Here is a 12637-nt window from a genome sequence, read left to right as displayed (position 1 = left end):
GCACTATGCATGTATTATGAGAACTATGGGCCAGGGGAATGCGGAAAACAGGATAGTAAGGGCGCGTGTATAAGATGAGCCTATTTGCAGACAACACCCTGCTAAACATTACGGATTTGGTGCATTCAATGTCTCACCTTTTGGATGGCTTGGAGCAATACAGTTAGCCATCAGGTTTTAAAGTTAATTTCGATAAGTCTGTGGCACTTGTTGGGTATAGATTTATATGAAGGGACTTCAGTTCCAAGTGCAGGAAGAGCACTTTCGGTACTTGGGAATATGGGTGTATAAACAAGCAGGGGGTGGGGAGCTCTATGCAAGGAATTATCTGCCGCTGTGGATAGCAATGCGCAAGGATGTGGAGCAGTGAGGAAGGTTGGGGGTTCACTTGTATAGCTGGTCTAAATTGCATACAAATTGTGATATTACTATTTTTATTTCAGATGCTCCCGAAGTCCTTTGAGGCAGTAAAGGGGGATTTTCTGAAATGTCTATAGGCGGGGCAGAATAGCATACAAGACGTGAGACTTGCAGAGGGTGGGGTTTCTGGATCTCTAGACCCATTACAAAGCAGCCCTGCTAAGGGTGTTGGTGGATCACCCAGACCCAGCAACAGAGAATCAATGGATGCCGTTGACCAATGAGGTTCTTTTGACGTCCACCCTTGGAGTGGCTATGGGTTCCCCGCTCATGTATCCTGAGGGTGTTGCATCATCCGGTCATTTAAGTCCTGTGGACTCTGGTGGGCGGGTGGGGAGAACAGGTGGCTGTCCACGCGACCATCCCCCTGAATTGCATCTGGGCTCCCCACTGCTAGACAGAATTGAAGAACCAATGGCGTTCCAGTTGTGATAGTGCCAGGGCTGTGTTGGGCAGGCCAGATGTGGGAGGAGCCGACCTTCATTTCGGTGGAGCAGCCAGCAGAATGCCTGCAGATCGGTACACTATCCATATTCCGCTATTTGCAGCTGAAGGGAGTCCTACTGGAGGGTCGCTGGGGAGAACTTGCAGAGGGGGCCGACTGATCGAGACTTCTGATCATGACCAAAGGCTCAAGGGGCCTCAGTCCGACTCTACAATGGGAAATAAATGGCGGAAACAAGGAACCCGCCACCAGCTAGGATTAGATGGGAACGCGACCAAGGGGAAGAGCAAGACGATGCTCTATGCGCCTTGATGTGCAGAATGGTTTCCAGTTCAGCCTCCCAGCAATATCGGCACCATGCCTTAAGGGTTATGCATAGGTGGAATTACCCGCCAGTGGTGCCGGCAAAGATGTGCAAGGGATACGACCCAGGCTGTTGGAAATGTGGGCAGGGCAAAGACCACTTGTGGTGGGGCTACGGAAGGGTGCAAATGTACTTGCAGGAGGTTGTTGTGGAACAAAAGGGGCCGATGGAATCAGTGGGGAACTCCATGTTGATTCGCTTTGGGGTGAGGCGGGGGACGGCACATGGTAAGGGTAATGTTGGTTGGTGGCAGCTAGATCCAGCCTCGCCCAGTTGTGGAAGAGTGAGGATGCCAGCTGAAAGGGAGTGAGGCAAATGTGAGATCTATACATGACATGGAGTTCCTTACACATTTGCTAGATGAGACCTGAACACTCTGGGGGCATATGTGTATGCTGAGCGGAAGGAGCAGTGGGGAGGGGGGTGGAGTGGGGGTGGGGGGAGGGGATATTCGGGTTGAAGATGCAATTGGCCAGACACCCTCCCCCAGAGACTGTTTTAATAGGGTAAGGCTACCATCATCATGGGTATGGGGGCGGTATATTGAAGGGGGTGGGTAGGCATGGGAGTAGCAGGGAAATTGGGGAACCATGGGAGGATTGACTGATTTGCAGGAACGGACTGGTGCTCTGGGATTGCACCAAGCACTTAAGTTTATGGACGCAGTGTTAGTGGACGGGGTGGTGCAGTGCCCATTCAAAAGCTTTTATTATGGTTCCATTTGAAATGCTAATCCAGTTGAAATCTAAAAAGCACCATCATCATCATTGGATACACCTTGCCGTTCTAACTCACATGCCTCTATGAAATAGTAACAGTGCACTCTCCATCTTCAGTTCCTGATGGATAAGGTTGGAGCCCAAAAAAATACCCAACAAAAATAAATAAGGGGGGGGGGGGGGGGGGGGGGGGGTTCATGGATAACAATCAATACTTACATTCATGGCCACACCACGGACACGCGGCCAGCAGTTTCTCTTTGCCTTGTATTTGTGGTAGGCACGACCTGCCTTTAGGATTGGTTTGTCAATTCGACCACCACCAGCAACAACACCTGAAACAAAATCGGACACACTGTTTTAGGTTAAAGGAATGAAATGCATGTACAAACAAAGGCATGAACATGCTCATCAACTTTGCTCCTCAGGCAGAGGGGGAAATAATGCATTTGTCGAGCAAGTGTGGTATCCGATCAGTAGGTCACAACAGTACACCATACCTAAGGGAGATCAGTTTGCAACACCAATTCTGATAGATTCAATGGTTCTTACAGAAACATGAAGAAAATACCCTACTCCGCATGTAGAGAACTTGTACACATGCAGAACATAACAGACTTGTAATTTTAGCCTTAACTTGAGCCTTCCATGGCTTTGGCTAATGGCAATACATTTCTGCAGGCATGTATTACAACAAGGGGTTACGGGGAAGGAAAAGTTCCTGGTTAGTCTGGTTTTTAAAGGAAAGTGCTTATTAAATATTCCAAATCTAGGGCTTGCCACAGCTGCTCATTCACAGGTAACATGTCAGGCCATAACAGGTTGAATGGAGTACATAATTCCAGCCTTTAAAGCTTTTTAGATCCACAGGATCACTCGGTGGGGATGGTGCACGGTATAAATATAATTTACCAACATAAAATGCCTTTCATAGGAAGGTAGAGAATCAAGGTTAAAAAAAAACTATTAAACACAATTGGGCGTGTCAAATCTCAATTAACAGGACATCTAGAATACATTTTTTTAAAAAATGAACTCTTAATTTTTGGGTGGCAGCAGATGGGAAGACACGTGAAAGTTTGTGAAAACTTGATGTGCATGCTCTGGCTAAAACAGAATATAGGTAGGGATAGCAGTCCCTCTCCCAATTTCCCCCACAGGCCGTGGCATATGGTAATCAATGGATTTTTGTGAGGACCTTCCACCGGATGAATTCAGCTACACAGGATTGGGGTGGCGATGCAATAATATGCAGTTCCCAAGACATGGAATTCCCGGTCAGGCAAGAGTCCTTTATCCCCACCTTTTTCTCCCTAGGATGAAAGCCATATCCAATATAATAAAAAAGAACAGTTCTCCAATGAGGAATAGTGGATTCCTGTTGAGGGTTCTTACCCGCCTCATGCAGAGATTTGAAGTAAGCAGTCCTTTGCTTGATAATTGTGGAACCTAGGCACCTATCAGCCTCCAGAACTCAAAGGGACATGGTTGGGGAATATTTGGTAGGAGCTTCTTTAAGGTCATTTTTTGTAACCATAAAGTGCTCCAGCAGATTTGAGTCCCCTGGGCAATAAACTGGGGCTAGACCGCGATCAGAAGGTTAAAACTTAGAAAAATAGCACAGGAATGTCATCTGCATGTTTCAGATTGCAGCATGAGTGTAGGAAGAAGCAGAGGAAGAAAAACAAGCAGGCAGAAACTTTATTTTATCCAATTCCCCTTTCCCTTACAGGACCCCGGTGTGCAACCAAGTGATTATACAGTTGTAGACAGGAATCTTGGGAAAGTCTGCAGAGTCAGCAACAGCTGCATGATTTAAACAACTGGGACAGGTAGAGAAATTTTAGTCTTATTTATTGGACATTTGTATGGAGTCTATACATTGGTGTTTCCAGACATAATACGTGGGGGTGTGGGAGGACACATGGGATTCAAACGGAACTAAAATGGCATGTTATATTGCCATGTCCTACCATGCAAGGGGAGGAGGGAGAAGTGCAGGAGTGTGGTACCCTGGGGGTGGCTAAGTGCTGGGTGGGCCAAGAGGTGCTAGGGGTGGGAGGAAATGTGTGGTCAGGACGGACCAGTTGGGCTAGTCCGGGAAAGGAAGCCCGGAGGAGAGCAAGTGCCGATAAAGGATGCTGGGACGAGATGGTCCAACCCCTATGACTGAAGAGACCAGGCCCCAGTCGCAGCTGCAAATGTAGTTTAGCACGTGAGGGGGAAGGAAAATTAGAAAAATAAAGTCTTTAGAAGTTTCTAAAGTCTGAATTTTAGACTCTCGTAGCACCACTCTGCATGGCTTATGTTACCCAGTGCTTCTGTTGCCGTTTAAGTATTTGGGTTTGAATTTTTGGCATGCCAAGCAGCAGTCCTTGGCATGGTCTTGAGGAAGACCACCATTACAATGTGCCAGGGGAATTTTGAATTGCATGGTGGGCACAATTTAAACTTTAATTTCCCTTAGGGGTGAGGTTTTCAATGCGGTCTTTGTATAGGGAAGGGGGTGGGAAATGGAGTGCTAAAGGTGTTCGTATAATGCCCCCCCACTCTCCATACAGTACACCTCTATGCTGTTGCCCCTTTTGTCTGTCAATTGTGAGAACACTTAACAAATATTGTGTTCATGCCAAAAAGCTCCCCATTGTGAAATTGCTGCCAACGGATGGCAGGTATATATAAAGAAATCCAAGTAAGTTGGCACGTGAAGGGTTGCTAGTCCATGTAGGATAGGGATAGTGCGACATTAACACCTGTTCATTTTGTTTGAAATAGTCTGTAATACTTAAAGCCAACCACTTTGGTAGACTATGTATAGCATGTCCATCCAAGCAGCGTGACAAGCCCCGGAAAGACAGGTATGCAACAGCAGCCATGTATTAGCGGAGTACTCATTTGCTAGTGGGGTGTTTACACCTCAACTGTGGTTACAGAATAAAAACATTAAACATGGAAAACCGAATTCACGCCTGGCAACTATGGCCATGCAAGTCAGTTTGAAGTGGTTGAGCGTTCAATAATATTGACACTCAACGCATAAGATCTTGAAAGTAAATGTGTTGCTTCAGTAACTTACCAACAATAGCTCGGTTTGCAGAGGAGACAACCTTCTTGGAACCCGAAGGAAGTTTAACTCTCGTTTTCCTAGTTTCAGGATTGTGAGAGATTACTGTAGCATAGTTTCCAGAGGCACGGGCCAGCTTGCCACGGTCACCTGGCTTCTCTTCAAGACAGCACACAATTGTTCCTTCAGGCATGGTTCCAACAGGGAGAACATTACCAATATTAAGCTGGGCTGTAATTAGAAGGAAACATTTTCATAAAAGAATCAAACCAAACGTACAACTATTTTGGGGTAACTTCTCATACACAGCAGACTATTCAGCCTGGACAGACTATTGAAAGCTTACACAGGACTCTATGAAATAGAAAATGAAGCCTACATGTTACAAGACATGAGTCTCAGTCCTAAGACCACCCCAAGGGCTTTCGCCAAGTATTAAAAATGAAATGAGAAAGTGTACACGTATTAGCCAAGTAACATTTACAAGGACAGTTGTGAAACCCTGCACTGCCACATGGATTTACAGCACTGTACTGCTGGCAATGATGCTTAGTTAACAAGTTCTCTACTGTCCATTCTATGTCTGGAGTATTGCAAGTAGCTGCATGTGGGGTTATGGCCGTCCATCAGCCCTACAGACATGAAAGCATACAATGCTTCCACAAGCACTGCTAGGGCTGATTTTCTATACTCTGACATGGTGGACAGATTTATAGAATTCAAATTTATATTGCGACAGGGATAACTCTTGGGGGCTGTAGCCAAACCCCCTGTAAGGTAGCAAGGCAAGTGGGTCTAGGCTAAGTCTGAAGAGGGGGTGAGCTTGTAAGAGGTGAACATTGAGCACACACTGCAAAGGAGTCAAGGAACACACTTCTACAAATAAGTATACAACTACTTCTCTTATGGCCGAATACACCAGTGAAAAATGACTACAACAGGGAATACTAATCACACAACACTAACATTAGATAATACAACATTAGATACATATATACAATTACAGGTGTAGGGCAAAATAAGAAGGGTACCGATTAGTAGTTGTCTCGGGCCTTGTGCCCAAAAGTTCAGCAAAGTTCCAGACAGTTTTGTGAAGCTGGAAAGAAAATGAAGGTAGGGTCCTGGTGTCCAGTGTTCCAAGTGTTGGGGGATGAGTTAACCAAGATAACAAACGTGTTAGCAATTTTGAGTGCTTGTGTGAACAAGCAATGGCAAAGCTAAAGTGTTAGAAAAGTTTTAACATTTTAGAGGGTAGTTAGCGGTGCAGGTAAGTATATCTATTAACTCAACCGCCCCCCACACCACCAAAAACCCAGTTATCAGATTCTTCATGAGACCTAGCAGGTGGGTTGAAGTCGGTCCTAGGTCGCTATTCCAGTCAGCCTCAGCCTTTGATTACCAGGGGTTGCAGGTTCAAGCAGATCTGTCGGTGTCTGAAGATGTTGCAAGGACTCTGTGGAAGAATGCAGCAAAAGTTGATGCAGGGCCCCTCAGGGCAGAAATGGACAGATAGGCAATTTTGAACAGTGGCTACTGATGCACAGCGACAAAGGGACTCCCTCGTCGCAGTCCGGCTTTCCCTCCCATCTCGGGTCCCTTTGATGCTTTGACCACAACATTTCGCAGAGGCAAGTCTAGCCCTCCAGTAGCGCGCCAAAAGACTCCGCTTTCCCAGGCACTGGAAGTCTATATAAAGATTCTCCAGGCCAGGAAGAAGGCTAAAAAGACAAGATGGCCAAAGGCCAAACGAACAAATCTTGTGGCATGGTCACTAGCCACAGTTAACCAAACGTGGCAAGGCAAAACCATAATGCCCCAAAAGAGGTAAAAATTCACTGCTGCCACCTGCTTGTCCATTTAGCAAACCTGGACGAACCAAATGGCCTGTTACACACCACTGTACTGCATAGCAAGATGCATTGATGTGATAGGTCATGTATAAGCACTCTTGTGCACCCTCTCAAAAAGCCCTCTGCCGACCCTTCCATTCCAGCCAACTATCGCCTGATCTTTCCAGGGCAAACTGGCTCTAAATTTAGTTTAAATTATTTGTCACCCCCTCGCCCACCGCACCACTGGACTCAGCTCCAACTTCCAATGCTATGCAGACAACACCCAGCTTGTTTTTAGGCTCCTCTGCCGCCCCCTCTCCTCTCATCCCAGACTGTCTGCAATCCAAGAATGGTACGCCGCCAATGAGCTCTGCCTGAATGCCAGTAAGATTGAGATCCTCATCGGCGCACCTATACCCCTTTCCCTGCACTCTGGCCAGCCTCCCTAGGCCCTCTTCTGGCTCCCACCTGTGATGCCAAGAACCTCAGGGTTATCTTCCACATTCTCCTTGCATCTCTAAGTCAAACTACCCACTTCACCTCAAATATTCTTCCCTTCCTCTCCTTCCCCCAGAAGCTCAATGTCTATATCTCTGGTCCTCTCTAGGCTGGACTACTTTAACAGCCTCTTTAAATCTGCTTCCACTCCCCATCTTCTCCAACTCATCTAGAACAGGGCTGCGAGACTTGTCCTTGGCCTCAAGCCCAGGGCTCGTATCTCGTCAGCACTGACATTTCTCCATTGGCTCCCAGTGGCTGCAAGTATCAAATTCAAGACCCTTTGCATTGTCCACACGGCCTTCTGGGGCAGGAGACCAAAACATCTCCAGCTTTCTCTTCTGAAATATCTCCCTACACGAACTCTTCGCTTTTCCAACTCCTTGAGGGGGAATCACCTTTCAGCTGGAGGCAGATCGCTCTTTAGCTGGTGCCTCCCTCTGGAACAGCCTCTCTGAAACTTGAGCAGAACTCTCAGGTTCTGGAACCTGCTAAAGACTTTTCCCTTTGCTTCTGCCTGCCTTCTCTCTTCCTTGCTGATCCCATGTCTATCACTGCACTGGTTCCTGGCTACCCTCAGAACTTTGGGCATAGGTCCCTGCCCCCCAGTTGCACACCCACACTGCCGCAGGGCACCACTGCACTGATCCGTTACCCTATAGCCCCCCCCACCCAAACTTGCTGGCTGCGCTACTTTATTTTGCATCACTTCTGTGTTTTGTCGATCCTATGTCCTGCAATCCCCCCCCCCCCCCTCGCACTAGCGCAATCTCAAGGTCACTGGACCTAGTAAGACAGTTGGTCTTGTTCCTTGTTCCCTTCCCCTGCCTCATCGCACTCTGAAACACTTGCGTATAGGCACGCTATAAATAAAATATATCATTAATTCAATTAGTGTGCCAAAGTTTGTAATTTGTATTTTATTTTCAAATTGCACACCAGTCTTGTTTGACACGCGTTTCGGCTCACTAAGGCCCTTTTCAAAAACTGGGCTATTCAAATCAAGTCAAATTCATCAACCCGCAGCTAAAGTTAGCATTCTAGATATTTTTTATATAGGCAATAGATACCAAGCACCTGCGTGGTTTCCCAGCTTCAGGTTGCAAAAAACACTTCCTGCGATTATCCTGGATTTTGAAACTAAAATACAAACTAATCATGCAAATATTACAAACTTTGGGGCACTAATGGAGTACTTTTTTTCCTGTTGCCTAAACCTTGCTAGGGTGTACCCATGGTACTCAGAGTTGCGGCAAGCAAATGTTTGACAGATTTTGCTGATTGTAAGGTGGTATGCCCTTCGATATATGCTTTTGGTTGTGCAGCCACCGGCCAAATCCTTCTCTCTCAATTTACCCTCCACACTGAATCTGTGGGTTGTCTCCATGACCATCAGTCTGGCTTTAGAGCATCGAGGCACAGAAACTGTCTTAACACCTGTGAAGACCTCCTCTGAAACCTTGACTCCAACTCTCCATCCGTCCTCATTCTTCTTGTCCTCTCCTCTGCTTTTGATATAGTAAGCCACAATATCCCGATCTTCCATCTGCAATACCTGGGCATCACAGATCAGGTCCTGGCGTGGCTTGTGTCCATTCTGCGACTGGCCCTCGTAGGTGGCACTTGGGTCCTTAGTCTCCACCATTAGCCTCCACGTGGTGTGCCAGGGATCTAATCTATCCCCCTGGTTTTTCAATGTCTACATGGCCCCATTGGCCCACAAAATCTCTACATTCACCTCCAACTTGCTATGCGGATGACACCTCTTTCCGGTTAGCCTCTTCCTCATGCTCATTCCAGACTGTCTGCAATTCAGTACTGGGGTGCTGTTAACGACCTTTGGCTTACTACCAGCGAGACAGATCATCCTCATTGGGACACCTGCTCACACCTTCCCAGCCTCCCTGGGTCCTGCAACCCCACCCACCAGTGAGGCAAATACCTGGGGTGGGGCAGATGTGGGGAGGAGGGTCATCTGCAACTACTACCCTTCTCACATCTCAAATGTCCAAAAAGTCCCACTACAAAGCTGCACCTCAGAGGTATTCTGCCTTTTCTCACCTTCGCCCAGATGGTCACTGTCTCCAGAGTCTTGGTTCTATCCAGACTGGACTACTGCAACAGTCTCCTTATTCTTCCTACTTCTACTCTCCATCCTATTCAACTTATACAAAACAGTCTTTAGCGCTGAAGTCTCTTCACTGGCTCTCCGTGGCTGCAAGGTTAAAGTTCAAAACCCTCTGCATAGTCCACAAGGCTTTCTGGGGCCTTACTATCTACAACGCTCTCCCCAAATACTCTCCTTCTAGAGCACTTCGCTCAGCCTCCAACTTTCTGCGGGTGAGCCGTTTTCTCCTAACAGATTTGGGAGTAGATCTGAATCTTCTGCAGGTGCCTCCCTCCCCCGTCTTGAGCCAGACCTTAAGTTATGGAAACTTGACTTTCCTCTTCCTCACCCCTGCTAACCTGCCCTCTTGCCACTCGTTTCCCTCCCATCACACCCCCCGTTCAGTGAACCGACTGGTGCACCCCCAAAACCCCACAGGTCCCAGGCTCCCCACCAGTCCCACACTTGCCTCTGGGCCCATGCACTGTGCATGCTATTGCAATAGGCCCCATGGTAGGGGCAATCACTCTGCACTTAACCCTGGCCCCTGCTGGTCTGAGCACACGTACTCAACCTTGAATGTTGTAGGCCCAGTAAGTCTGTCCAAGCCTCCATCTCATCTCCCCCCGCCCTCCCTAGTTTTGGTTATGCATAGGTGCATTGATGACCAACCATCAAGCAATCTGAATTGCTTGCCAGAGCAGTACTGTAGTTCATGATCTGTATGTTCTCTCCCCGCCCCCCGCAACTTCTGTATTTCTACTCCTCACCCTTTGTCAAGCACTTCATTAGTTGATATGCCTCTGTGCCTACTATGCTAGTTATTTTTGTTGGATCATTTGGAATCTTCAAGGCCTCAGAAGAATGACTATTCCCTTGTTCCCTTCCCACCTTGAAGCACTTCATTTGTTTATAAACGCTTAACAATTACAATAGAACGCGCCTGCACACAAGTTTCTAGGCATGACAAGGGGGTGGGGGGAACAAAACAAACAATCTTACTAGGCCTCATGTCATTCAGATTATGCAAGTGTGATAACGCAGTGTAGGGGGCGGTAAGTGCAAACAGGGCAGCATGCTCCGAGTAAGTGTAGCCAGGGCAGTGCAGCTCTGGTTATGCGCAAGGAGAGGGGGGTGGGGGGGTGGAACTGATGTGTTACAGTACCCAAGCGCGCGGTAGGCCCGGAAGTAAGTGCTGGGGAAACTGGTTGTGGAGGTTCCTGGAATCCAATGAGACTGAGGGTAGCAGCCAAGCCACCAGTCAACGCAGCGGACAGGTAGGTCAGCCGGGGGCAGGGGGAGGGAAAGAAAGCCGAGGCAACATGGAATGTCTTAAGCTGCTTCCAGAACTTCAGGTGATCTAGCTCAAGTTTGAGAGGGGCAGGGAGGGCATTCTAGAGGGAGACACCTACAGAGAGGCGAGACCCATCCCCCACTCTCTGCCTGGAGAAGCGATTGACCCTCAGAGTTGGAGGTGGTGGAGTGAAAGGGCTTGAGAAGGAAGGTGTTTAGGAATGGAGTTGGATGTAGTGCGGGTCGCAGCACCAGAAGGCCTTGTGGACGATGCAGAGGGTCTTGAACTTGATCCTTGCAGTCACCGGGAGCCAGTGGAGATACGATCTGTGGACTTGAGGCCACTGTGGGCTTGAGGCCAAGGACTAGTCTTGCAGTCCTGTTCTGGATTAGTTGGGAGTAGAGGAAGGCAGATGGGGATAGAGGCTGTTGCAATAGTCCAACCTAAAGAGAATCAGGGCTCTGGGGACAGTGAGCTTCTGGGGAAAAGGAATAATATCTGAGGAAGTGTAGCTGGAAATGGTACTTCATAGCAAGGTCTGATGTGTGGAGAGAAGGAGAGAGTGGATTGGAAGATGACACCAAGGTTTTTTGCCTCAAAGGAAGGCAAAGGCAGAGGGCCCAAGGAGGGCACCCAGAGGGGGAAGCAGGAGCAACAGTCCCAATGAAAAGGATCAGTCTTACTGGCATTAAGGCATAGATCATTAGCGGCAAACCACTCCTGAATCGCGGATAGTCAGGAATGAGAGAGGAGGCCCAGGGGAGCCTGAAAGAGCAGTGTCACTGCAAAACACTCAAAGTTAGAGAAGGTGGCCCAAATAAACTGGAAAAAACAGGGTGAAAGGTTTGGGCTCTGGGGAACACCACGTGTGGAGAGGTGGTGGAGAGAAAGGACCCAAGTTGGACATGTGAGGGTCGAGCTAGGAGAACCACTACTTTAGGGCCTGATCAGTGATGCCCAGGTTCATATAGTAGATCAGGATGGTGTGATGGACCGTGTCAAAAGCAGAGGAACGGTCAAGGAGGAGGACGGGGGAAGGCTAGACTCGAGATTAGTGTGCAGATCTTCACAGGTGTTCATGAGAGTAGTTTCCGTGCCTATGGCTGCTCCCACGCCAGACTAAGGGTCATGGAGACAGCCGTGTGGAGAGTAAGCTGGGAAATGGCAAGCTTTCCCAGGAGTTTGCCCAGGAACGGACATCGGGTGATTTTTCCTGGATCCGTAGGATCGACAGGCTTTTAAGGAGAGGGGTAAGATCCAGTGGCAAAAGTGATGCGGCCCTTAATGGTTCTGGAGGAGTAGGGGAGCACCTGTAAACGTTCATGGATCGGATTTGTCCAGAGTGGGGCCAAGAGAGGTAGAGGAGAGTCCTCACTTTGATGAGGTGTTTCCAATGCTTTCCTGTTAATATTAAAGGTATTCGTACCGCGCACCCAAAGTGTTCCCCAGGTGCTCTGGCGGATCTGAAAAGGAGTTGGGGGGGGAAAAAAAGGGTGGTTTTGTGTAGGTGGGAATAGTAAAGTGAGATCTGTATGTGTTGGCAGCTTCAGTTCGGTTTGCACCGTTCGCTGAGCTTAAGCGCTGTTAACTGGTCTGTGCGAACTCCATTGTGCTGGGTTATGCGTTAGTCTGTTGCCCTTTCTTGCCCCCATTCCTCCACTTTCCTGCCCGTTTTGCTGTCTTATCAACTTTTCTAGCGGTCTCCGCTGCACCTCTCACACATGCTCCTGAGCAGCACAGAGCCATAACCATTGCCCATTGCAGCCCCCCTCAGGCAAACAGCTCCTTGAGAAGCAGCCACAGATGTTGCAAGAGAAGTAGAAGACAGGCGGGACAGACTCCCAGGTGCCCTGGGAGTCGCCCTGCCGTACATTAGTCCCGGTTACGAGGGCCT

At 48.2% G+C, this 12637-nt stretch overlaps 1 protein-coding gene and 1 long non-coding RNA gene across 7 annotated transcripts in view; one reads left to right on the top strand and one right to left on the bottom strand.

The window, feature by feature from the left end:
- Window positions 1-12637, top strand: part of LOC138526140 (uncharacterized) — a 66656-nt gene that overhangs the window by 21350 nt on the left and 32669 nt on the right. The window lies entirely within an intron of this gene.
- The window catches only part of LOC138526138 (large ribosomal subunit protein uL2), a 41195-nt gene that overhangs the window by 3927 nt on the left and 24631 nt on the right, over window positions 1-12637 (bottom strand). For all 6 annotated transcript variants that reach the window (XM_069636529.1, XM_069636526.1, XM_069636527.1 and 3 more), the window contains exons 4-5: window positions 5025-5243; window positions 2168-2283 (exon numbers count right to left, since the gene is read on the bottom strand). In XM_069636529.1, coding sequence (XP_069492630.1) covers window positions 2168-2283; window positions 5025-5243 — 335 coding nt within the window. The remainder of the gene's footprint in view (window positions 1-2167; window positions 2284-5024; window positions 5244-12637) is intronic.

The sequence above is a fragment of the Ambystoma mexicanum genome, chromosome 7p (assembly GCF_040938575.1).
Source record: "Ambystoma mexicanum isolate Mex_15411 chromosome 7p, UKY_AmexF1_1, whole genome shotgun sequence".
Lineage (NCBI taxonomy): Eukaryota > Metazoa > Chordata > Amphibia > Caudata > Ambystomatidae > Ambystoma > Ambystoma mexicanum.
This window is presented reverse-complemented; position numbering and strand designations above follow the sequence as displayed.